The sequence below is a fragment of the Microtus ochrogaster genome, chromosome 24 (assembly GCF_000317375.1).
Source record: "Microtus ochrogaster isolate Prairie Vole_2 chromosome 24, MicOch1.0, whole genome shotgun sequence".
Taxonomy (NCBI): Eukaryota; Metazoa; Chordata; class Mammalia; order Rodentia; family Cricetidae; genus Microtus; species Microtus ochrogaster.
This window is the reverse complement of record NC_022024.1, coordinates 17,311,825-17,334,796: the sequence shown is the minus strand read 5'-3', so window position 1 is coordinate 17,334,796 and position 22,972 is coordinate 17,311,825. Positions and strand designations below refer to the sequence as shown.

At 42.1% G+C, this 22,972-nt stretch overlaps 1 protein-coding gene across 3 annotated transcripts in view; it reads right to left on the bottom strand.

The window, feature by feature from the left end:
• Syt1 (synaptotagmin 1) overlaps positions 1 to 22,972 on the bottom strand; it is a 505,227-nt gene that overhangs the window by 79,012 nt on the left and 403,243 nt on the right. For all 3 annotated transcript variants that reach the window (XM_013350339.2, XM_013350340.2, XM_005358083.2), the window contains one exon: positions 7,187 to 7,304. In XM_013350339.2, coding sequence (XP_013205793.1) covers positions 7,187 to 7,304 — 118 coding nt within the window. The remainder of the gene's footprint in view (positions 1 to 7,186; positions 7,305 to 22,972) is intronic.

The following is a 22,972-nucleotide window of genomic DNA, read 5'->3' as shown; positions in this document are numbered from 1 at the left end:
GATTTTAGTGTGGTCTCAGGGTCTGTACTACCTCCTTCTCCTTCCTTGAAGCTGCTCGGTCCCTGAGGCATTACCGTTCTCTTCTTTCTGTTTTACTTACAACTGTGCCTGCTTCTCAACGTGCACTGGGCTTGACTCCTACTCTTTATAATTCTCTTTAATAACTCAGTTTTGAGAATTGTCACTTCCTTTTTAGAACAGTCTGTTCGCTTCTCAGGGCTTCCTCTTATTTTTATCAAAATTATAATTAAGCATTTTGAAATGTTGCAGAATTAATTTTATACTTAACATTCAAGCCTAAAATTATGATGAAGCCTCTGACATCATTGCCAACTTATTATGCATATTCCTGTCCCATTAGCTCAATAAGAAGCCAGGGTATTTGCATGTTATTGCTTGACCCTGATATCATGGCCAATTAATTTGCATATCCCTATCTAATTGGCTCAAATAAGTTTCTGCCTGTTTATTTATTGGCCTAGCTCCCAGACTAGTGGCTTTTAGTTCAAGTCAATTGAATTTGGAGCAGTTTTCTTTGTTATGCTTTCATTACCAATAGATGGACAGACAGGAAGGTGGTCAAGGGTGTTAGGAAATGATTACAGAACCTGAAGAGGAAATGTCTGCCTTTGTCTCCTCTTTCAGTGAAAGATTCGGGAGGGGGAAGAAGACGACAATTTAACATGTGGTCAAGGACACTTTTCGGGAAGAGGACATAAGATTCCTAAATGAAATAACAACCTTTGACTTGAGAAAATTCTTGTATGTAGGACAAAGGATGTATTTTTTCCCCCTGTATTATCAACAACAAAATTCTACCTTAGGACTTGGCTGACAAAGATCTCAAATAAAATCATGATATACATTCTAAGCTTTTAAGGTGTTGTTTTGGAGTTCAAGATGACTAAGACACACAAGAGTGGCTTGTTTAAAATTCCACTGTTTTCATGAGGTCGTTAGCATAGGGGAGCTGACTCTGCCCCCTTGCCTGAGGTGGTGGCTCCAGTGGCCAGACTGACCAGCTCAGCTACTACTCCGGTCTGGGGATGGCCCACCCTAACATCTACCCCAACCCGCTAAAGCTTGTGAAGGGACTGGTCTTATAGAATGATACCTGCAGGATCTCCATGACTCTGGGCAGCCATGGGATATTCCAGAGGAGTTCCCAGTGATGCTGCTGTACCAGAAACCAGAGGCCTTGAACCAGACCAGTGACTCACGGCAATGAATATCTGCTAGTACAGTTGATTGGACAAAAGCTTATACTGTGTGACACACTGGGGTTCCCAATGCCACCAGGATGAAAGAAGAGGTGGGAAAGATGGAGGAGTGAAGAGGGTTGTTTTTTGTTTTTGTTTTTCTGTTCTTGTTTTTTTGTTTATCTGTTTGCTTTGATTTGCTTTTTTTTTTTAAATTTCTTGTGTGTGTGTGTGTGTGTGTGTGTGCGTGCGTGCGTGTGTGTGCTGTAGGGGTAAGGGGAGACCAGGAGGTAAGTAGAATTGGGGTACATGATACGAAACTCCCAAAGAATCAATAAAGTTAAAAAAAACCTCAGGTTCTCACTAGAACTGGGATTGAGGTGGTTCTTGAAATGCTAAACTTCAACATTTCTTCCAGTGATTCTGACCGAGTTAGTCAAAATGTCACCTCTTGATAAATTTTGCCTTAAGGGAATGATTTCTCTCTGCCGATCATGGTTTTTATAGGGAATCTAATGGGTACCTGGAGTACGGTGCGCTGCTCTTTTGGAATCGAGTGCTTCCGTGTGGCTATATTTCCTAAGGAAACTTGTAGGATGGTGGGAAAGCAGACTGAGGAAAAACAAAGTTATAAACAATTAAAATGGAGTATTTTATAGCAAATAATGTATATGTGTTTGTGTATGTTTATGTGTAGATATGTGCATCTGTCTTGCACATTAACCTTTCGCCGGCATCAGTCCCTCTTTCTCCTTGTTTACTCCTTGTTCTCATAGTCGCTGCTTCTTGAAGTTCATTGTGCTCTTTATCTGAAATAGACATCTCCTGTAGCCAGGCCTTTTGTTCTTATCCATTTCTTTGCTTGCTAATTAAGTTAGTTAATTTTTGAAGGCAGGATCTCATCATGGGAATCCATGCGAGTATAAAAACTCAGATCTTCCTGCCCTCAGCATCAAGAGTTTGGGATCAAGAGTTTGGCTTGTCACAATGCTGGTGGCAAGCTTGGATTGGGGATGGCCGAAAGTAGACTGGGGACGAGGACAAAAGGCAGTGGTGAAGCAGAAAAAACGATGATGGGGACACTTGAAACTAGTGGTTCTCAGGCTTCCTAGTGCTACAACCCTTTAATACAGTTCCCCAGGTTGTGGGGCCTCCCAACCATAAAATTATCTCTCCGCCACTTCCTAACTGTAATTTTGCTAATGTTATGAATTGTAATGTAAATATCTGCATTTTGAATGCTGGGAAAGGGTAATTTGACCCCAAATTGGATATCGACCCATAGTTTGAGAACCTATGCTTTAAGCTATACTTGCTCAGCTGCTGTTGCTTCTTGAACCTCTCAGCGTTCATGCGACCCTTCTTTTAGCCTCCTCTCCTGCTCCTTAATGGGAACAGATGCTCACGGTACCAGCCCGTTTCCTGGGTTCCCCAAACCTTCTTTCCCATGCTTTATATGCTTTTACACACACACACACACACACACACACACACACACATTTTTTTTTCAAATGTTAGGTGAATCTAAGCCTCATCAAGGGAACAAGACTATAACCCCCTTTGTCCTTTTTTAATGTGGACAGGGTTTTCTGGCAATGAAATGACAGAAGAAGGAAGTCTATGGTGGGCTCGCTGCAGGGAGCCAGGGCTAGAAGAACTTTACGGTGTGACGTTCTGTTTCATATGGAGCCAGGCAAGGAGGATAATTTGCCAGAAGTCTCAGATGAGAAGAGAGAATCAACTTGTGATTCTGAGAGGACGAGACAGGGAGAGCTAATTGAGTGGGAATAGTCCCAGTGATTTCTACTTACTAACGTCTCCCAGTTTCGGGGATGCTCTAATTTTCGACAGCCCTTTCAGGCTCCGTTTTTAGCCTTACCCCTTCTGAGGACTTGCACGTTTTGGTTCCAGACAGTGGAGGGAGGAACCTTAGAACCATGTTCTCCATCTTGAAGGGAGTGTAGGAAAAGCTAAACAGTATGTTGGAAATATTCCACGTAAGAAGATAGGAATGCTCAACTTCTCCCCTGTCTTGTCTTTCTCAGAACTTTTATTTTTTTGGTAATATTCATGAACAAAAAAATAGAAGAGAGATCCACTCCCCACCTTTATTTACAATTTATTTCTTTATTTTTGAGAGAGGGTTTCTCTGTATAGTCTTGGCTATCCTGGAACTTGCTTTATAGACCAGCGTGGCCTTGAACTGCCTCTGCCTCCCAAGTGCTGAGATTAAAGGTCTGTGCCACCATGCCTGGCAGCATGGAGTTTATTATTTTAAACACTCACACAGGGAGATTCAATCTTCTGGCATGAATACCCTGACAGGTTAGTCAACCCTAAGTGGCCAGGTCTAAACACAGACATGTAACCCCCAAATGGCCTCAGCAGGTTGTATTTATAGCTATGTATGTATGTGCATATATACAAATATATATTACATATATAGGTGTAATAGTAATAAAGAAGACAAGATAGGGAATTTGCAGGGGGGACAGGGGACATGAAAAGAGTTAGGGGTCAGGGTGGAGTACAATGATATAATTACTGTTCTCATGTGAAAAATTCTCAAGAACAAATGTAAAAATTGAATGTGCTGCAGAATTATGAATAGTCCAGTCCCACTTGCCATTGTGAGCCTGAAAGGCAGGCACTTTGATCATTTACTATGTGAGAGTCTGATGCAGGCAAAACCCTTTTGCCACCCATTTGAGTGAACATAGTAAGAAATAAGCTGGCTGATCGTGCTAGAGACTGGTAAGAAAAGCATTTTTTAAAACGCCCGTTTCCTATTTCCTCCCATGTTGTATTGATAGGCGCCTCATTTTGTCTGAATTCACTCTGGGCCTGTCTAAAACCTGGCCTCCTGATTATCCCGATCTGATCTGACGTGTCTAGCAAATAGCCGAGTCTTTCTCCTGACCAATCCAAGCAGTTGGCTAAAGGACCCATTGCTTTCCCATTTTGTAGCTTGGATGCGGTGACTAACAGAAATAACCATGGCGATATTTGGGGAGCTCTCTTACTTCTCTCCCTAACTCACTTCTCATGAACAGCGTCTTCTTAGCACTTCGGCTTCATAAGCAATGCAGCTGAGGCCTTGAGGAAAGAAAGAACCCGTCCAGTGTCTACACATGGGCCTCTGTGATGGAGGCTCACAGAGTTTGAACTCAAGGACCTCCGAACAAAGTCGGATTGTGGGTCGTCACAGAGTGTGGTTTCAACCCTGGCAGAAGAGCCAGCTGTGGTTCCACTTACCAAGCCATTTCTGGCTAATGTTGTTTGGCATTTGGATCACTTGGAATGAGAGCTTACATAATTGTGGTCTCTTTGCGCATAGGTCAGCTTACTCTGACACGACCCATTCAGTGCTTAAAAGTTTCCTTAATGGTAAGTAGGTTAAGCAGATTTGCAATGCAAGACTTGTTGTTTTCAGGCCCCAAGCTCCTTGGTAAATAATTCATTATTCATTCAGCAGCTATGCACAGTGCCAGCCGTCAGTGAGAGCATTGTGGGAGATGTAAATACAGAACAGTCTAGTGAGAAAGAAGCGCGGTGTCAGAGGATTGTAAACAAACCCCTTTGGCAATTTAAAAAGACACAGATTTGTTCTGCCTAGACGGCTCAGAAAAGGCGGTCCTACCATGCTTAAACCTCTCCTTCCCCATCTGAACCCATGGCTCACTCCCTCATCTCTGTCCTATTGTTTGGAATGTCACCTCCTTGCTTCACTTCTACCTAATGTTTCTGACATCCCAGGACCCTGTATACTCTATTGATTTATTGGCTTTTTTTTTTTTGGTCTGTGTCTCTACATTAGAAAGAAAACTTAGTACAGTCTTTGGACCATCTCATCCATGATTTGCAAACCCGTTGCTCCGCACGATGCCTGACTCAAAGTCAAGTCACAGAATGTATTTGCTGGGTAATCGGGGCCTAAAAAAAGAGGATTTAGCTAGACATTGTTGGACGAAAGAGAATTCCAGATGAAGGAGCTTGTCTAGGGATGGAAGCAGCATGTCCCATTGCTTGTTAGGAGATGAGCGTGTTGGTCCATTGGCTAAAATGAGATGCAGAATGGCGCAGCCTGAAAGAGTCTACGTTTAGGTGATTAGAGTAATTATGATTTAATTCTACCGGCAGCAGGAAGCCCTTAAAATTAGGGTTTGCTAATGATGAGAATCATTCCAGGTAATTCAAATATGGGGGTGGAGGTAGGTGCTGTGGGTTCTGAAGCATCCATAAATTTTCTGCTTTTCTTTAGTAAAAAAGAAAAAAAAAAGACTGCAAACTGATGGATATGGAATTAAATCTGACCTCTGGCTGTGCCTCTCTTATGTCATGATGCTAAGTTAGTGTGACAGGAACTGGGAGTTGTCCTTGGTGCTCTTTGTTGCTGGGTTGCCAAGTGAGCTTGTGCATGTGCCTGTAACTATTCAGATAGAACCTGCGAGACCAGCTTCCCTTGTGTAGACCCTGAAGATGAGAAGGGATGGCTGGTCAGGAGGTCAGGACAGAAAGGGACAGCAGTCTCGAAAAGGGATGGTTGAAATGGCTGTTAGTGGTGCTGGGAAGTCATTGGAAGTTCCAGAAAAAAGTCACGAGGAGGATACATTGCTAGCATTGTGGTGAAGCTGTTGTGGTGCTCTCTAGAGAATAATACAGGGCTGATTAGGAGGGAGGCTGAGACAGCATTTAACAGGAGGCGAGGAGTCACATGGATGTTTGGAGTGGGGTTTATATGAGGGCTACAGATCTAATGGGCCATGGCTACTTAGCCAAAGAGAAAGGTCAAAGGCATCCTAAGTCTCCTTGGGATACTAATTTGTGATCTGGGAGTAAACTAGAATTGTAAAATGTTTAATACTTTTCTGTGCATATGTTTTACAAATCAGCCCATAAAATAGTCTACATGGTTTTAGGAGGAGCTGTGCTTATTGCTTTAAAAATTTCCCAGTTCTACTATTAGTAGTGGAAGCAAGACATTAAGTAGGGTCCTAGTGACATAAAAGGATACATCTTCCTCGAGTTCCCTTATTCACAGAGAGAAATAAATGTTGAGAGCAGGAGAATTTGGCTGCAGAATCACTGGGTCAATAAGTAGAACTCAGCTTCAACGATTTTTAGCTGTTTTGTTTCAGCTTATAAACTCACTGTGCTACATCACTGTGATCTTTAGAATGTTTTTTTTTTTTAAATAAAAAAAACATTGAATAAGAAGTCATGTTTGTAACTCCATAGCTAGAAACAATGACAACTGTCATCTTGTTGTGATGACCTTGTGATGTGTCAGGAAAACCCCTCACGCCTAATGATTTACTGGGACGTTAAAATTATAATTGATTTAACCACACAGAGGAGAAAAAAAATGACACACAGTCCTGGAAGTGACAGACCTTGAGCTGACTTTGCTTTGTAGAAGAGTCCCCATCACTGACTATGCTGTGTCCTGCTTGGGTTACATGAAACTTTCAAGCCCAAAGTCTCCCCTCCTCCACCCTAGTCTTAAGCTGTAGAATTCAATGAATTATACAAACCGTTCCTGAGTTTCTTCTTAAAGACGCTTGTATGGATTTGAAATGCTGTCTTTTTATAAAAGTATTATAAAAATCATGTCAGGTTAGAAAATACCTAATTAGTAAGTTTCAGGTAAAATACAAATTTTAATACCAAGGGTGAATTAAAAAAATCCTCAAAACTATAATTTGTCGCAGGCATTGCCTTTGAAATAAAAGCCACAGTTTTTGCTCTCAATAACATAGAAATGACAACTGCTACTTTGGCTATGGGGAAAGAAAATGGATTTCATTGTCTTTGCCAATAATCGGAGCGTGGCTTCCTGGGGCACTGTGTTGGCTGAATCCCACTCCGTAGAAGAGAGAACTGTGATCAGTTAAGGAGTGTGTGTGTGGGGCGTAGCATGTGTGCTGTGCCTTCAGTCTCCACGGCGGAACAGTGATTACAACAATCAATAGTCATTTCGGACTCACCGGATAAGCCACCTACATCCATCTTCTTCAAGTTCTTCGCTTCCAGGATGACGACCGTCAGCTTGCCAGCAGTAGGGACGTAGCGGAGGGAGAAGCAGATGTCCCCCAGTTTTTCTTGCTGTGAAAACCAACAAAGAGGTATTAGTGAGTTTTCAAGGGAAATTGAGATGCTTGTCCTTAGACATTGCCATTTCCTCAAGGGGACGGTTATGCAATTAGAGTCTGAAGACTTCCAAGTCCATGGGGGCATTTTTATAGCGGCCATTTCATGTGATAGCAGTCTATCCTTTTTTCTTTTTCAAGTTTATCTATTTCGGCTTAAAAAAGGACCATTTACACTTTGACATTCAACAGAATATGTCTGTAATTCAATGGGTCTGGAAATGAGACCAAGATGAGTTTCTTTGAGACCGCACTGAATAGCACTGCAAAAGTCTTAGAAAAATCCCCTTTCTTTATTAAAGAGCTTTGTTTGGTTTACTCTTTTTTTTTATTAGAATCTACCTATCTCAGTTTTTGTCTTTTCCCCTTTCAAATAGGATTATGCCTAAAAAATCCTATGTTTGGGGTTTTGTGAAGAAAGACATCTTTGTTCAGCTAAATTCCATTTATTGCTGAAAAAAACTCTGAATTTCTTATAACATAAATGCACTCAAGTATGTGTTTTTGTGCACTTTGGTTTGTTCATTTCAAATGTAGTCTTCATTTGTCTTTATCTTTAAGTTTGTAAAAATGGAACAGCAGGCTGGAAAACGGGAACACATCCTACCACAATGCATGTACCCATCGCTCCTCTTGTCATTTCAGGGCTACCCTATTTGATATCCCAAGAACATCCAACAATCCTGCAGTCAGGTGTTTCCGAATGACTTATTCTGAGTAGAAAATGATGTCAGACAAGCTGTTCCTTACCTGGGAAGGAGTCATATTTAGTCTCCTCTCAAGTGGAATATTGAGAGTTTTTAGGATTTCCTATTATTTTCTACTACTAGTTAACAACCATACTGGTCAATGTGAGAAATCACATGTATTTGTGTGAGTATGTGTGTGCATGCACATGTGTGTGGATGACGGGGGAGAGACTGAAAAGAATTTAGGATGCGATTGTATCCATCCCCTGAGATGAGAGAGGCTGCCTACTGCCATCCTACCTAAGGAATTAGCTAAATGGTGCATATGAGTTCATTCCTTCGTGTTCTCCCTCCCCAAGTCTAAATTTTGATTCTAAAGAGGGAAGTAGTTGGATCAGATCTCAATAGATAGACTTGTAACCTAGGGAGGGTATATAGAAACTGAGAGCCTATGTCTTTCCATGTTGACCTCTGAGTGTGATTGTATTTGGCCTTATCTGTACCTAGGCATATGTGCTAAATGAGTCAGTCTCTAGTGTGGAAATGTCTTCCTAGGTGTCATATGACAGTGTAAGGACATGTCGTTTCCTTCCTGTGGGGGTTTGCATTTTGTCCATCTTTTAAAGAAGAAAATATGTTTTATTTGTAGGTGAGTTTAGAGAGAGGAAGGAGAGCACCAGCATCTCTCCCCATGCCAAAGTAATGCTCTATTGAAAATGACCCCACACACGCACATGGACCAATTCTCTCAAGTATAGAATCCTTGTGTCTTACCACACGTCTTTAGGTTGATGAGAATCCTTTGTTTTCACATTACTGTGCAGACAGTTTAATTCTCCCGCTTGTCTGTCTTCCCTGATGTCAAGGTCCTTGCATGGATATTGTTTTACCTCACTATTGCAAAACTATAAATCCAAGAACATTCTGGAAAATCCCTGCTTTGAATCACAGAGGGCATAGCTCCCTGAGGCTAGCGCATGCCACTGGGAGGAGGGCTTCAAGTGTAGGAATCTTTGTTATTCGTGACCATCTCATTTGGTAAGCTCACTGTACTTCAGGATAGACAACTCTTACCACTTCACCAAGCATGCCAGAGATGACTCTACTATCCTAGATCATATATTCCTGCATGGCTCATTATGGAACCCCAAGAACAACTCAGGGTGCTAAAATAAGTTCAGTTCTGTATTTCTGTCTTACCACACATACCCCCTTTTCTTTCAATACTTCTTCTTCCATCCCATAACCTCAAAATTGCAGGTAACTTTAAATAAACAAAAAACAAACTCCATGTATCTAATTAAAACTGTTTTGACACAAGGACCCATGTATCAAGGCTGACATCCACATGTCGGTAGCTGGGGATGGCCTTGAACCTCTGATCCCCTGCTCATCTGTCTGTCAAGCGCTGGGGGTTACTGTCATGGGCCACCACACAGCTCTCCCTGTTGTTTCAAGGGAAGAAATGTCATGTCATTCTTCAATCTTAAGACACACTGAGAATTGAAACAATTCTATGCAATATTTAGCTTCAAAAGAGAGCTCAAAATTTTGTATAAAGGAGGAATATGTGAGCTTAACTGCGATTTTAAGTCTATGGGATGGATGAGAAATGGGTGCGTAGAATAATGAACAAATTTTGGTGTTTTTTTTAAATTTATTTATTTATTAAAGATTTCCGTCTCTTCCCCGCCACCGCCTCCCATTTCCCTCCCCCTCCCTAAGATACACAGAGAGAAAAGGGCTTATTTTAATGCTCTTTACAGATCTACATTGAATTAATTTAGAGGCTTTAACATGAGAAGGTTTTTCATTTGCTTGTAAAATTATCATAACCAGTATGCCAAACTAAGTATTACTTTCTACGTGAATGAATTGAAATGACTTTTCAAAGTTTTAATTACTTCTGCATCCACGGCTATTTCAAAGCTAGTCATGGTCCCCCTCCCCCCACTTGTGGAATTTCTGATGTCAAGAAGAAGGAAGCTCTTGCCAGCCAGAAGGCAAGAAACATCAGCAAGTCCTTCGGACCCTTGTCTAGGGAGCACATTTTCTGAGTGTGTGCATCCTGGATGGGCAAATGACTTTCCTGGTGCTTCAAACACAAGTAATGTGGGAGTGTCATATATCAATCTGTTGATTTCATTGGTTAAGGAATAAAGAAACTGCCTAGGCCCCTTGATAGGCCAACCCTTAGGTGGGTGGAGTAAACAGAACAGAAGGCTGGGAGAAAGAAGCTGAGTCAGGGAGTTGCCATGATTGTCCCATTCCAGACAGACGCAGGTTAAGATCTTTCCTGGTAAGCCGGCTCGTGGGCTACAGCAGATTATTAGAAATGGGCTAGTCCAGGTGTGAGAGCTAGCCTAGAAGAGGCTAGATGTAATGGGCCAAGCGGTGTTTAAAAGAATACAGTTTCCGTGTAATTATTTCGGATATAAAGCTAGCTGTGCAGGCGACCGGGTGCTGGGGACGCAGCCCCACCGCTCTTATTTCAACACACCAGCTTGAAGATGCCCCGAAAACTGAAACTTTGAGAACCAGGGTACCTTTCTCTTTTTACACGATGGTTTGACTCTGGGTTCAGTGATCTCAGGCAGTAGAACATGTGATCAAACCGTGTGTTCCCCATGTTGGAGTAGACACGGGGACAAGGAGTTTCTATGTTTCAGGAACAAATCCGCCTTATGGGGAAGCCATGGAAGGACATGTGCGATAGATCAGTGGATCACAGTGTCAGTTCTTGATCACGTGTTCTGTTCAGTCACTTGTGAGACAAGGTCGCTGCCTAAGCTTACATGGTAACTAAGCATGTTAGGCCCTGATGTTTGACTTAGGGGTGCAGACTCTCATGAACTGTTGAGATCATCCAATATGCTTTTCCCTTAATGAAGTATGTTCCTTTGCTTCTGTGGTCAGGAAAAATACTCCCCCGTCCTGCAGTGTTACTCTAGCTTATGAAACTTTTACTCTTTTAGCTCTTCATCCATGCAGGGCACTGGAAGGACCTGAGAGCTTTATTTGGATGTTTTTTGAAAGTTTCACATGCCCATTTATAAGGCGGATACCTGAAGAACTTATACATTAACATTTGAAGGCAGACATTTGCCACCCCAGTGTTCCAGTGCCTCTCTCCCCGATTCATGTGTTAAAGGCTCTCACACTGGTGGATCCAAATAAGGTCTCTGATCTAATCAATAGATTTAGGCATTATTGAGAAATGGAGGGAACTAGGAAGAGGGTCACTAAGAGTATCCATCTTATCTCTGAGCTCTTCCTGTCTCGCCCTTTTGACTTCCATGGGGAAGGAAACCTTTCCTCCGCTACGCTCCTGCTATCCAAGATGCTATCCATATCCATACAAGCCTTCTCAGAAAACAGCAGAACCATAGATCTTTCCTGCTTTGAACTTGATTTTCTTGGGTAGTTTGTCACATCAGTGAAAAGTAACTAACATATACATTTCCATCGTAGATTCTTAGGACACATTAACAGTTATGATTATCTCAAGAGTCCATGAAGCAGGTGCTGTTAGGTCCATTTTAGACGTAGATTTTTGAGAGCTAGAGGCCCAGAAGGGTAGGCATTTTCAGTGTGAAACAACAGCAAGATCATTTAACACTATACAAAATGACAATCGTTAATAATCTAATTGGCGATTTACTTTGCATTCCAGTCTCGTTTAAAATTATGTCTCTAACACATGCCTTCTCCTTAACTGTTCCTTCCAAGACTGTTTTCTAGACACTAATTTTTTTAAATTTATTTTTATTTTTTTTAATTTTTTTTTTTTTTTCTTTTTCGAGACAGGGTTTCTCTGTGGTTTTGGAGCCTGTCCTGGAACTAGCTCTGTAGACCAGGCTGGTCTCGAACTCACAGAGATCCGCCTGCCTCTGCCTCCCGAGTGCTGGGATTAAAGGCGTGCGCCACCACTGCCCGGCTAATTTATTTTTATTTTATATGCATTGGTGTTTAGCCTACATGTTTGTCAGGATGCTGGGTCCCCTGGAATTGGATTTTATAGACAGTTGTAAGCTGCCATGCGGGTGCTGGGGATTGAACCCAGGTCCTCTGGAAGAGCAGCCAGTGCTCTTAACCTCTGAGCCATCTCTCCAGCCCTCTATAGTCTACCTTCTATTTCTCTGTTATCTCCCTCCTTTAACTTAGAAGCCTTGATACCCTGTACATGGGTATCAGAGTGAGCTGTTTTCCTTATTTTCACTTGACGCTGTAACTTGCCGTAACTACCTGCCATCAATGTCTACTTCCACAAGGACCTGCAGCCTGGCATCTGCCATTGTCACCACTACTTGCTTCTAGCACTGTGACTTCAGTGCCACCATCTCACCCCCTCTACTTTCCTGCCCATACTTCTTCATTCAACCACTATGAAGCCCCAACCCCGTCGGTCATTCTCTTGAAAGAACCTAATAAAACAGTTCCTCAGTTTCAGTTTCTACAAATTCCAAAGCAGCTTGTATATAAATGGCTAAGCTAATGTTTGAAAGGCTCCTTCTCTTCTTTTTTATGGCTCTGGTCGTATGGTGTCCAGGATTTCAGTTTTTCCTCTTTCCATACATGGGTTCAACTACCCGTAGACTCAAGAAGAGCAGGGATTTTCTGCTCTAAGCCTTGCTCTGGGAACACAACGGAGGGCTTCTATTTAATTATGGGCTGTGTGTATTGATACACACAGATCATCCATCTGCGGCTTCATAAACAGCACTGATGCTCTATCAACACTGCCTCCAGTCTGATCAACAGGTCACCTACCAGGTTCACTTGGCGCATCTCCTTAGTGCCTAGGACTAGAACCCTGCCAGGCTTGCCCTGCCACGGAGCTAGAAAACCAAGTCCTTCCCAAGGTGAAGTTCTTCCATTGATGTTTTCAAGACCCCACCGAGGAGCAGCTGACAGATGGATGCCGGTGTGATTATCTCACGAAGGGGCCTCATTACTATTAGGAATTTCAGCTTTATGTATAATTTCTTTGAGTGAATTGCCTTGATCACTAGGTGGAAACCGCCAGTTAGAGTTAGAAAGTTCCTGCTGTGAGATTCAGAGAAATTAACCTGCTCTTTGAAACTATGGAGTTGACAATCAGGAGGGATTTTTGTTCGGAGCAGCTTGATAATGCCATTAAATTTTTTTTTTTTTAACATCCACTGAATAGAGCAGACACAAATTAATGACTCTGGACAACTTCAGAAATCCCTTCCTTTTTGAAAAGCCTTACAGATATTAAAACAAAGGTCATCTGCAGGTGGACAAAAAGGTTTGATTGCAAAGGAAAAATGTTCTTGGTTCTACATTCCTGGCTATCATTTATTTTCATGTAAGAAAAAAGCTCACTTTGGTGGCCTTTGCAAATGGGCTAAGTTCATCCACTTTTTGGGAACAATTTGCCTTTGAATGAGTTTGTACCTAAAATGACACAGCCGCGTCGTTTTAAAAGGACATAGTCTATTTATATTAATTGCAAGATGATTTTTCTGTGTGTTAAATTGGCAATAGATAGCCTGATGAGTAGATTTTCTTTGCCCCAAGGTTAGCAGTCTATTTAGAGATGAGAAGCAAATGGAGGTCTAATTGTTCAAATTAGAAATTCAGATTATTTGCATATTCTTCATCGGTAAAAGAATTAAAATGTTCACTTTTTTTTTTCCCCAAGCGGGTCTCTCTATGTAGCTCTGCTGCTGTCCTAGAACTCTCTACGTAGACCAGGGTGGCCTTGAACTCACACAGAGATCCATTTGATTCTGCCTCCCAAGCACTGGATTAAAGGCATGGGCCACTATGCCTGGCCTAAGGTGTTCTCTTAAGAAGGTCACTGGGATGGGATAAGGGACAGTGTTAGGTAATAGGTAAAATGCACTTTGGGTGAGAGGATTTTTCAAGTTCCTGATGTTCCCACAACCCTGCTCAGACCCCTGAAGATTCTGCCAAATCGGTATTTACAACTAATGGGCCAGATGGTCACAGTGTGAATGCTGTTCTGAGAAGTACGCAGGCTAAAAAGACCAACTCTGCCCCAGAGTATAAATGTGCGCGACAAGGCTTAGTTGAGCGGGACTGTGTATGTCCTTGAACATTGTTTGGGAAAATATTGTATAAAATGTGATTTCGTATAATTTCAATCATTCACTTTTATCAAAAAATACAATTAACTCTGAGCTGCAATCTAGTCTCTGTGGCTACCCAATATAGTGAACTACTCCACAGATGTGGCCGAAATGCTGAGGGACGGGAACCTTGAAACATTCTAGAATCTAGTGACAGAGGGGAGGAGAAAAAGACACTTTAAGTGTTCCTCAACCCCCTGCCTCCACACATCAGCACCAGCTTCTCAAAGTGATCTCAAATGCACAGTGTTTTGTCAAGCAAAGGTGCTTGCTGTGCACATGCAGTTTTGAGGCAGGTTTTCTTCTCATAACCAGAGTTAGCATGAATGGGGGAGAGGGATAGTAACGTGTCAGTGTCCAGGAAGAGCCCTCATGGGTGCTGAGATGAAGTCTCAGAAGAGAGTCCAGATGGACCTCATGATGCTTTCATCCACAGGGATACACGAACAAAGCCCATGAACCAGCTATCAGTTTAATGAGAGCTATGTGGTTTAATGAGAAATGAACCCATGCTTTGTGATATCCTAGATTTTCCAAAATTTCCTCCTATCTGTATGTTTGGAGTAAGAGATATAGGCAGTCTTATTAGAAATAATGAACAGTTGAAAAGTGGGTATTTGGTGCAGTTAAATGGTGATTGCAAAAATAGAAGTCAATGTGTCTATTAATGAAAGTAACAGAACAGTTGGGCAAAGGGCAGTGGACACAGCACTGGCTCACCATACACTTATTTAAGGGAAATGTATTGGTTCCCGGGGCCCATTGGTCAATAAATTATACAAAATCAGTGAACAAAATAGTAAAATATGCTTGGTTGGGTCAGGTACTTTGGGAAAAAGACAAAGCATTCAGGGGCAAGGGAGTCTCATTCAAAACAGTGGGGGAGAAAGGAAAAGACAATTGACTAAAAGATACTTTGTTTCAAAAGGACATAATGATAGCTAATACCTTCTCTGCTGATTTAAAACATTAAAACAATACCAAGCTGGGCGGTGGTGGTGGGAAAGTGCCTTTAATCCCAGCACTTGGGAGGCAGAGGCAGGCCGATCTCTTGTGAGTTCGAGGCCAGCCTGGTCTACAGAGCTAATTCCAGGACATCTAGGGCTGTGACACAGAGAAACCCTGTCTGGAAAAACCAAGAAAATGAAGCAAAACAAAAAAATTCTGAGACCAAGATAGATCAGGGGTTGTTTCAATGAGAAGGTGTTGAAGAAACAGATTAACCACCCAGGCCCACTTTCCTGGTCTTTGACAGGGTCCTGATTACATAACTGTAGAGACAGTCATATAGCCGGGAGAAGGTGCGCACCATGATTTTATTGTTTGTCCTTACTGGTATTTACCACGTGCTGGTCCTCTCTACTGTATGGTGAGCTAACAAATACACAATTTAAGCCACCAAGTTTGTGGAAACTTGTCAGATAGCAACAGAAACCAAACCACACCCAGTTCATGCTTCCTCTTAAAGCAGTGGTTCTCAACCTTCTGAATGCTGCGCCCTTTTAATGCAGTTCCTCACATTGTGGTGACCCCCCAATGTTAAGATTATTTCGTTACTGCTTCATAACCGTAATTTTGCTACTGTTATGAATTGTAGTGCAAATATTTGATATGTAGGATGTATGATAGGCAATTCTGATGGGGTCGACACCCACAGGTTGAGAACCACTGTTAAGGACTATCTGTTCTCTCTCATCTGGAACTGTCTCATCCATTAAGTCATAGGTGACCTAATAATGGATGGGAAGAAAATAATAGACTCATCTTCATATTATTTTTTAATCTCATACTTTCATTGGCTATTATATTTCACTGAATTGTTTTAAATAATGTGATGTTGGTGCAGCACAATCTGTATATCATGTGTATATAAATACAGATATGTTGGGTGCATGTGCACATATCTTACTATCAGAAGACAAAATGCGCTTTGGAATGCCTTATTTAATGTCTTCAACATTAACATGTGCTATATAGGAGATTCCTTAGTCGTCAAGAAACAGCGCGGATTCGGAAGGTCGACGATTCAGGTTCAATTTGCAGGTCCGTTGTTTAATAGCTGCTAAGCCTCGGGCAAATCACTTGCCCCTTTGTGCCTCATTTATATGTTAGGTTTATTAGTTAGTGTGCATAAAGGAGTTAGAAGCCCATAAATAGGTGTTCTCGGTATTATTAAAACATCTCATTTCAAGCACACTTCTTTAGCCAGTGTTTTCTTTCCTTTCTAGCCGAATATATTAGAGGAACAAAGAGGAGGCTGTCCCTATTTATTATTCATGTTCTATTGGTTTTTCTGCATCCTTTTATTAAAATGCCTGTTGATAAATTTTCAAATGCCACCCATAAGACTGAACCGTAAGTATTCTCCATGTTTTATTACCCAGCAACCCTTGTCTGGAGTTCCTGGTTTCTGTCCTTTTCTTGGAGTCTGAAATGCAATGTTGGCTTGATTTCTCTGCCTCCTTAGTCACTTCTTCTTCGCTATCCTTCTCAGAGCTTAGTTCAAGCCCTTCTCTTTCTCATAATCATATAGGAGGATTTTTTTTTAAAATTTATTAAAAATATCCACCTCCTCCCATTTCCCTCCCCCTCCAGTCCTAAGAGCAGTCAGGGTTCCCTGCCCTGTGGGAAGTCCAAGGTCCTCCCCCACTTTAGGAGGATTGTTAATAGGCATTTCCAAGATTTGATATTTATGCTTCAGAGGTGATTTCCACATTTATATCTGAAGTCCCCATCTTTTCTCAGGCACCAGACTCATCTATCTGTCTACTTGCCACCGAACATCTCAAACAGAGCTTAGACTCAAACACAAAAATCTACACTTATGATCAGATATTATCAATAACCTATGGCCACTAAGCTTGCTTCATTCTGTTCTACCAGATGGTACTAGTGTTCAACCAGTGGTCGAGTCAGAAAACTAAGCATTATCACTGACTGTTAATGTCTTTTGAAGTCCGATTTTGATTGGTTCAATCTGTATCCTTATCCCTTTCCACCACTTGTTTGAACACACCTCAGTTATTGCCTCTAAATAGATTTCTGGAATACAGTTGACAGGGTCACCTTTCAAATTTACTTCAAATCCTTAAGTAAGTCTCCCATCTCCCTCGGAATAAAGACTCAAGTTCTGATCACGTTGTAGCACTCCGTAAGTTTTGAGTTCATCCTATGCCAATCTCCCTTTCACATAACATGGGCAAAGCCTTGCTCATCTCTGTAAATATGCCCATCTCCTGTATCCTCTCATCCTTCCCAAGAACTGATGCTTTGGCTGGGCACATTCTGCTCTGTTGTCATTCTCAGTTGGACCAGTTCCGCTCATCTTTCAGACCTCATTTACCTAGCCTATTCACACTCAATCAGAGCATTCTTGGATACTTTTGAAATATAATTAATTTCTAGTAATACCAATTTGTTTAATCATTAGAGTTAGATCCCACTGCCATGGATTTGAACATTTATAGGATATATATATGTGTGTGTGTATGTATGTATTTAATAAATACATATATAACTATATAAATATATTAATATATACATGAAATGTATATATTAAATACACATATAAATGCATGAATTATATATAAATTGTATATATATGTAATACATACACACACAGGAGGACCCTGGCACTGAGTGCTCAGCTCTGGACTAGATGGCTAATTGTTCATCAAAAGCTATTCTCTTCTTGGACACTCATATGCATCACATGTGACCTCCTTAAAGTCAGATGTCATCTTGGGATTGTGTTCTAGCTACTGGAGTAAGAGTGGAGTGATGGGCATTGCTTATGGAACCAGTCCCCTAGACTTGCTATCCATGATCTCTCCTGTGTGATGGTGGCCTTGGAAGCTCCATGCTGAAGATAACACAGAAGATGCCCAAACCAGGATTCCTGTTGAGCTAATAAAGCAGAGCCAGACCTCCCAACTTAGAATGTTCATAGCCTAGTAATCAGGAAAAAAAAATCTTTTCCTGAACAATAACATCTCCGCGTCTTTCTGTGAATTTGTGACTGTTGTCTACGGTGGATAAAAATTTAATTTTTAGACAGGGTCTAATGTAAGCTAATGCTCCTCAGACTCACTATGCGACTGATCTCCGGATGCAATGCACATAACTGAATGAATCAACATTGTTTTCAGAAGTGTGATTGAGATCTATTTATCATGTATGGGCTGCAGAAGACGAGGAAAGCATGGCTTTAATCCGTGATTAATCCAGTTTCCTAAGTGCTTATTGTAGTCTGAGAATATTAGTCATTGTGCAAAGCGTTAGAATCAGATGTTGATTAAAAGTTGTCCTTGATTTTAGGAAATCTATCTTTGCTGCAGTGATCAGGCATACAGCTAAAGATTCAGCAGAGTTATGTGGGCCCATGGAGAAAGATGCATTAGGAAGGGTATCTGCAGAGAAAATAGGGGCATTGGCTGTGTATAATCAAATGGATGGATGGGGAGTGAGGAGTAGAAGGCAGCAAACCATAGAGCCGCAGAAGATTTCTTGTACCGCCAAATATAAAGCTATAGGAAGATTGGACTAAGCCAGTCCGGTGTGATAGAGCATAGCAGGGTAGCTATTGACAATGATAATGCATACTTTTTAAAAGCTCGACAATGATAACGCATACTTTTTAAAAGCTCGACAATGATAATGCATACTTTTTAAAAGCTTGAAGAAAAGGGTTTTGATTTCTGCTTTCACCAGAAAGGGAGGATAAATGTTGTAGGAGAAAGACAGCTTTAACATTATTTAAATGTGATAATATATATATATGTATTGAAATATCATAGTATACCATAAATGTGTTAGATTTTTTTTATTCTCAGACATAGCAAATATCTATTCAATAATCTATGTACACAATGAAATATCTAGAGTTAAAAAAAAGGAATATCTCCTTGTTGGGATAGGGATGAACTCAAAGGACATAATGCATAGTGAATATGGCCGGCATGGGAAGAAGACAGTGCATGACCACACTATAAGAGTCTAACCCAGAGTATTATAGTGACCTGGTTGGCGGAGGAAGACTGCAGAGCGGTTGACCAGTCACAATGCCTTACACATGTATACTTTTGGAGATCGATTCTCCAGCATGGTGATTCAGTTAACAATACTATACCCTCAAGTCTTGCTGAGAGCAGATCCACACAGTTCCCAGCACCCCAAGTGAGAGGACTATAAGCTATTGGGTTCGTGAATCAGCTTCATTTAGACACATCATGATGATTACATGTCTCAAAATGTCCCGTTGGGTGCTGCATGCCATAGATATTTAATTGTTCTCAATTATATCTCAATAAAGCCAAGAATGAGCTAAGTTCTAAAAAGTTAAAAGAAAAACGATCCGTGTTGTAGTGTGCTGGGGTGCCTAAAACCGAATGACCCTTAGCTAAAAGTAGAGACTTAAAAGATTGCTCCAAGTCGTTTAAAATAATTCAGAACACCGTTTTGCCCCCTAGTGGGTAACACTGGCATGTGTCATGGAATTGAACTTGACAGTTCTCTGAACCGTAGAAAACGTAACTGAGTGAGTGAAAGCTGGCAGAAGTGGGAAAGGTGGTAGGTGTGACCCCTTGCTTGGCATGCTGCTTTTGTGTTAGTTACAGGCTGGGTAGAAACTCATGTAACTGGAGTAGGAAGCTGATGCACAGCCCACGCAAGGTGCCCCAACGCAAAACGTACCAAGTTGTTCTGCCCTGGAGCATCCTCTCAGTTAGCTGACTTTGAGTCACATGCAACATTCATTATTCTGTTTCACTTTACTGCTACGGGACATAATGGAGTCTCTCGCATATAGGGATTGGGGTTATGGGAACTGATGCTATAGTTTATTACTATGTATTTATTATATGTAATATGGGTCCAGGTAGCTTTGGGATATGAGAACACACCTTTGTAAATCATAGTGCAGATGACCAATATAGCCATAAAGGAGGTATTTGAAGTAAACATGTCAGAAAGGTATTCGAAGTAAACATGTTTCCAGACCAATGGTCTTGAAAATCGATGCCCGATAACCATTGAAAAAGGTATTGTGTGTCACCGTGACCCTGAGAAGGTCATCTCTAGCGCAGAGGCACACATCTGGATGACTGATGGACAGGCTGACTGACAGAGTAACACAGAGTTCCACTAATCATGCTAAACAATAGCACGGCTTTGTCTGCCGAAGTTCTGTTATTCCAGAACTGCTGTGAGAACAGGGGGATTCTCACGAGTTGAGGGGCTGTCACTGGGGAAGAAAACCTCCATGGAAAAAAACAGAGATGCCGAGGTGTTCTATCAAAAGGACGCTTTCTCCTTTTCAGTTCTGGGATGATGGTGCCCAAGAGGAAATGCTAAGAACAATGGCAATGACCCCATGATCCCAAGATGCTGTTGCCTCTCACAGCCATCCTTGCCAGGGAGTGATGATGAAGGGGGGTGTTCAGCACAGCCAGCTCACGGACACCTATTGAGCGAGTGGGTTTCCCACCAGTGAAACAGATGATCCTCACTTTGTCTGTCTTGAGGTTTGTGTAAGACTCATGGAAAGCTGTGGAGCAGGCAAAGAAAAAAAGGAAGGTACGGCATCACCAAATCAAGTCCCACTGAAGCTGGACGGGGGGGGGGCAGTGTAAGGCGCCTTTAGGGAGTTAAAAGGAGCCATGTGACTTTTTTTCTTTTCAAGCTTTCTGAGGGGTCATGGCACGTGAGAACCCCATAAGTATAAAGAAGATGGAAAAATGATAGATTCAAGGCAGGAGAAGCAACTAGAGAAAGGAATGAAAAAAAGGGAAAGAAGTTTGAGAAAGAGTTAAGGAAAAGGTGCTGGGCTTTCTGGTTCTTCTTCCATCGAAGATATAAGCCAGAAGGAAGAGGAGATAAGGGAAATTGACAACTTGGGAATCAGGAGGGAAGCCATGGGAAAGCATTGAGGAGTTTTCTGGGAGAAATCACGTGATGGTTGAGGGCTGCTGTGCACTTAGGGACATCACGGTGGGATTCTCGTTGTTAGTTCACCTGGGGAGAGCTCAGAGCTCCCTGCAGCAGTTAGCATCCATAGATGGAGTGTGAGCTGCACCTCGGAGGAAGGCAAGGTATTCTGTAGACTGTGTGGGATGAAAAGCATGAGGGCCTCTAGTGATTTCTCCAAGCACGCTAAAGCAGGAAGCCTGGGTTCGACAGAATGGGGGAAGGGATGTAGGGCACAGGGCGAGTGCATTGGAAAGGGAAACCCGTGGTGGAGGGTCTTACCAAGAGCGGCAAAGCTAAGTGTGAAATAGAAAGCTGTCGAGATGCACATGGATAGCGTTTCCTTGCCCAGAGTAGAGAGAGACCCCAGCTATTCCTGAGACAGTCAGGCAGGGACATGGCCTCTGCATGCACGACCCCAGATCACATGAACAGAAAGGACCTGGAGAAGATCTTACAGGCATCATGGTAGCATGAGGTGCTGAACATGATAGGAAGGTATGTAGGCCTACAGAGGGGTGCTTTGGGATTCAGAGTTATACGGAAGAAAGTATGAGCAGTGCTAGATGTTATCTATGTTGCTTTCAAAATCATTTTCGAAGGTGCAGCAGGCATTTAGATACACTGAGAGCGAAAGCTAAAATAAAATTGCCTGAAGGTGGTTCGTGTAGAGGAAATAACACCACCCAGCAATGAAGAGGCTTGTGTGTAAAGTCTAGGGAGGGAGAAGAAAGAACTGGGAATAAAGAGGAGCCAAGGCAAGACATTCAGAAATACAGAAACAGCAGAGGGAAGGCAAAGGGAGAGAGAGAGAGACAGAAATAACAGGCTTTCTATGGTGAAACCCAAGTCCCAGAAAAAGGAGTAAAGGAGACTCTGGGACCAGAGAGAGAGAGAGTAAAATCACACAATGAGAAGGAATAGCTTTAAGAAGACATGGAAGTACAAATTGCACAGGTGCAGAGACAGTTCTACCTGCCCTGACTTGATGTAATAGAAAAGCCACAGTACCGAAGGTGGCCAGCAACATGGGACTTCACAACAAAGAACTTCTAATAGCATGAGGCAGGAGGCTAAGCTCTCTTAAGAGAGTGGCTTGTGGCTTCCTATAAAGAAAAGTACTATTTACTGTTTTAAATGTGTATGGGTGTTTTGTCTGCATAGATGTATAGCATGTACGTGCAGTGCGGTCTTAGGACAGAAGAGGGCAGCAGACTCAATGGAACTGGAGTCACAGACAGTTTGTGAGCCACCATATGGTGCTGGGAATCAATCCTGGGTCCTCCGCAAGAACAACAAAGTGCTCCCAATTGCTCAGCCATCTCACCAGCCAGCTTGTGGCTTCTGGGTGCTCATTAATCAAAGAAGACTGCCAGCTGCAAGAGGGGACAGGGTACCCAAAAGGGAAATGTTGTTAGGTGTGTGACTAGGTAGCCAGAGTCAAACTAGCCAACACTGTGAAGGCCCTTGGCTTTCCTGATCTTCAAACCCAAGAGGAATTACAAGACAGAAGATGGGAGGGCTCTTAGACTTAACCAAAGTTTTGGGAAGAGTCTTGGAAAGGGTGGTCTCCTCTGAAAGATAGACGAAACCCAAAGGGCCACCTATGGTGACCATGATAAAGCCTACAGACATAAATAGGGAAGCCCTAGAAGTACTGTCAAAGCATATCAAGATGTGCACATGCGTGCGTGCACACACACACACATGAATGCATGCATGCACTCACGTGCACAAACAGAAATAGTACCACATGAAAGCAAATCAAGTAAAAGTGAAGTTGCAGGAAACCGGTCAAGGAGAGCTACAACTGACAAGTTCCTGTTGCTCTCTGCTTTTAAGCCTCCTGAGAG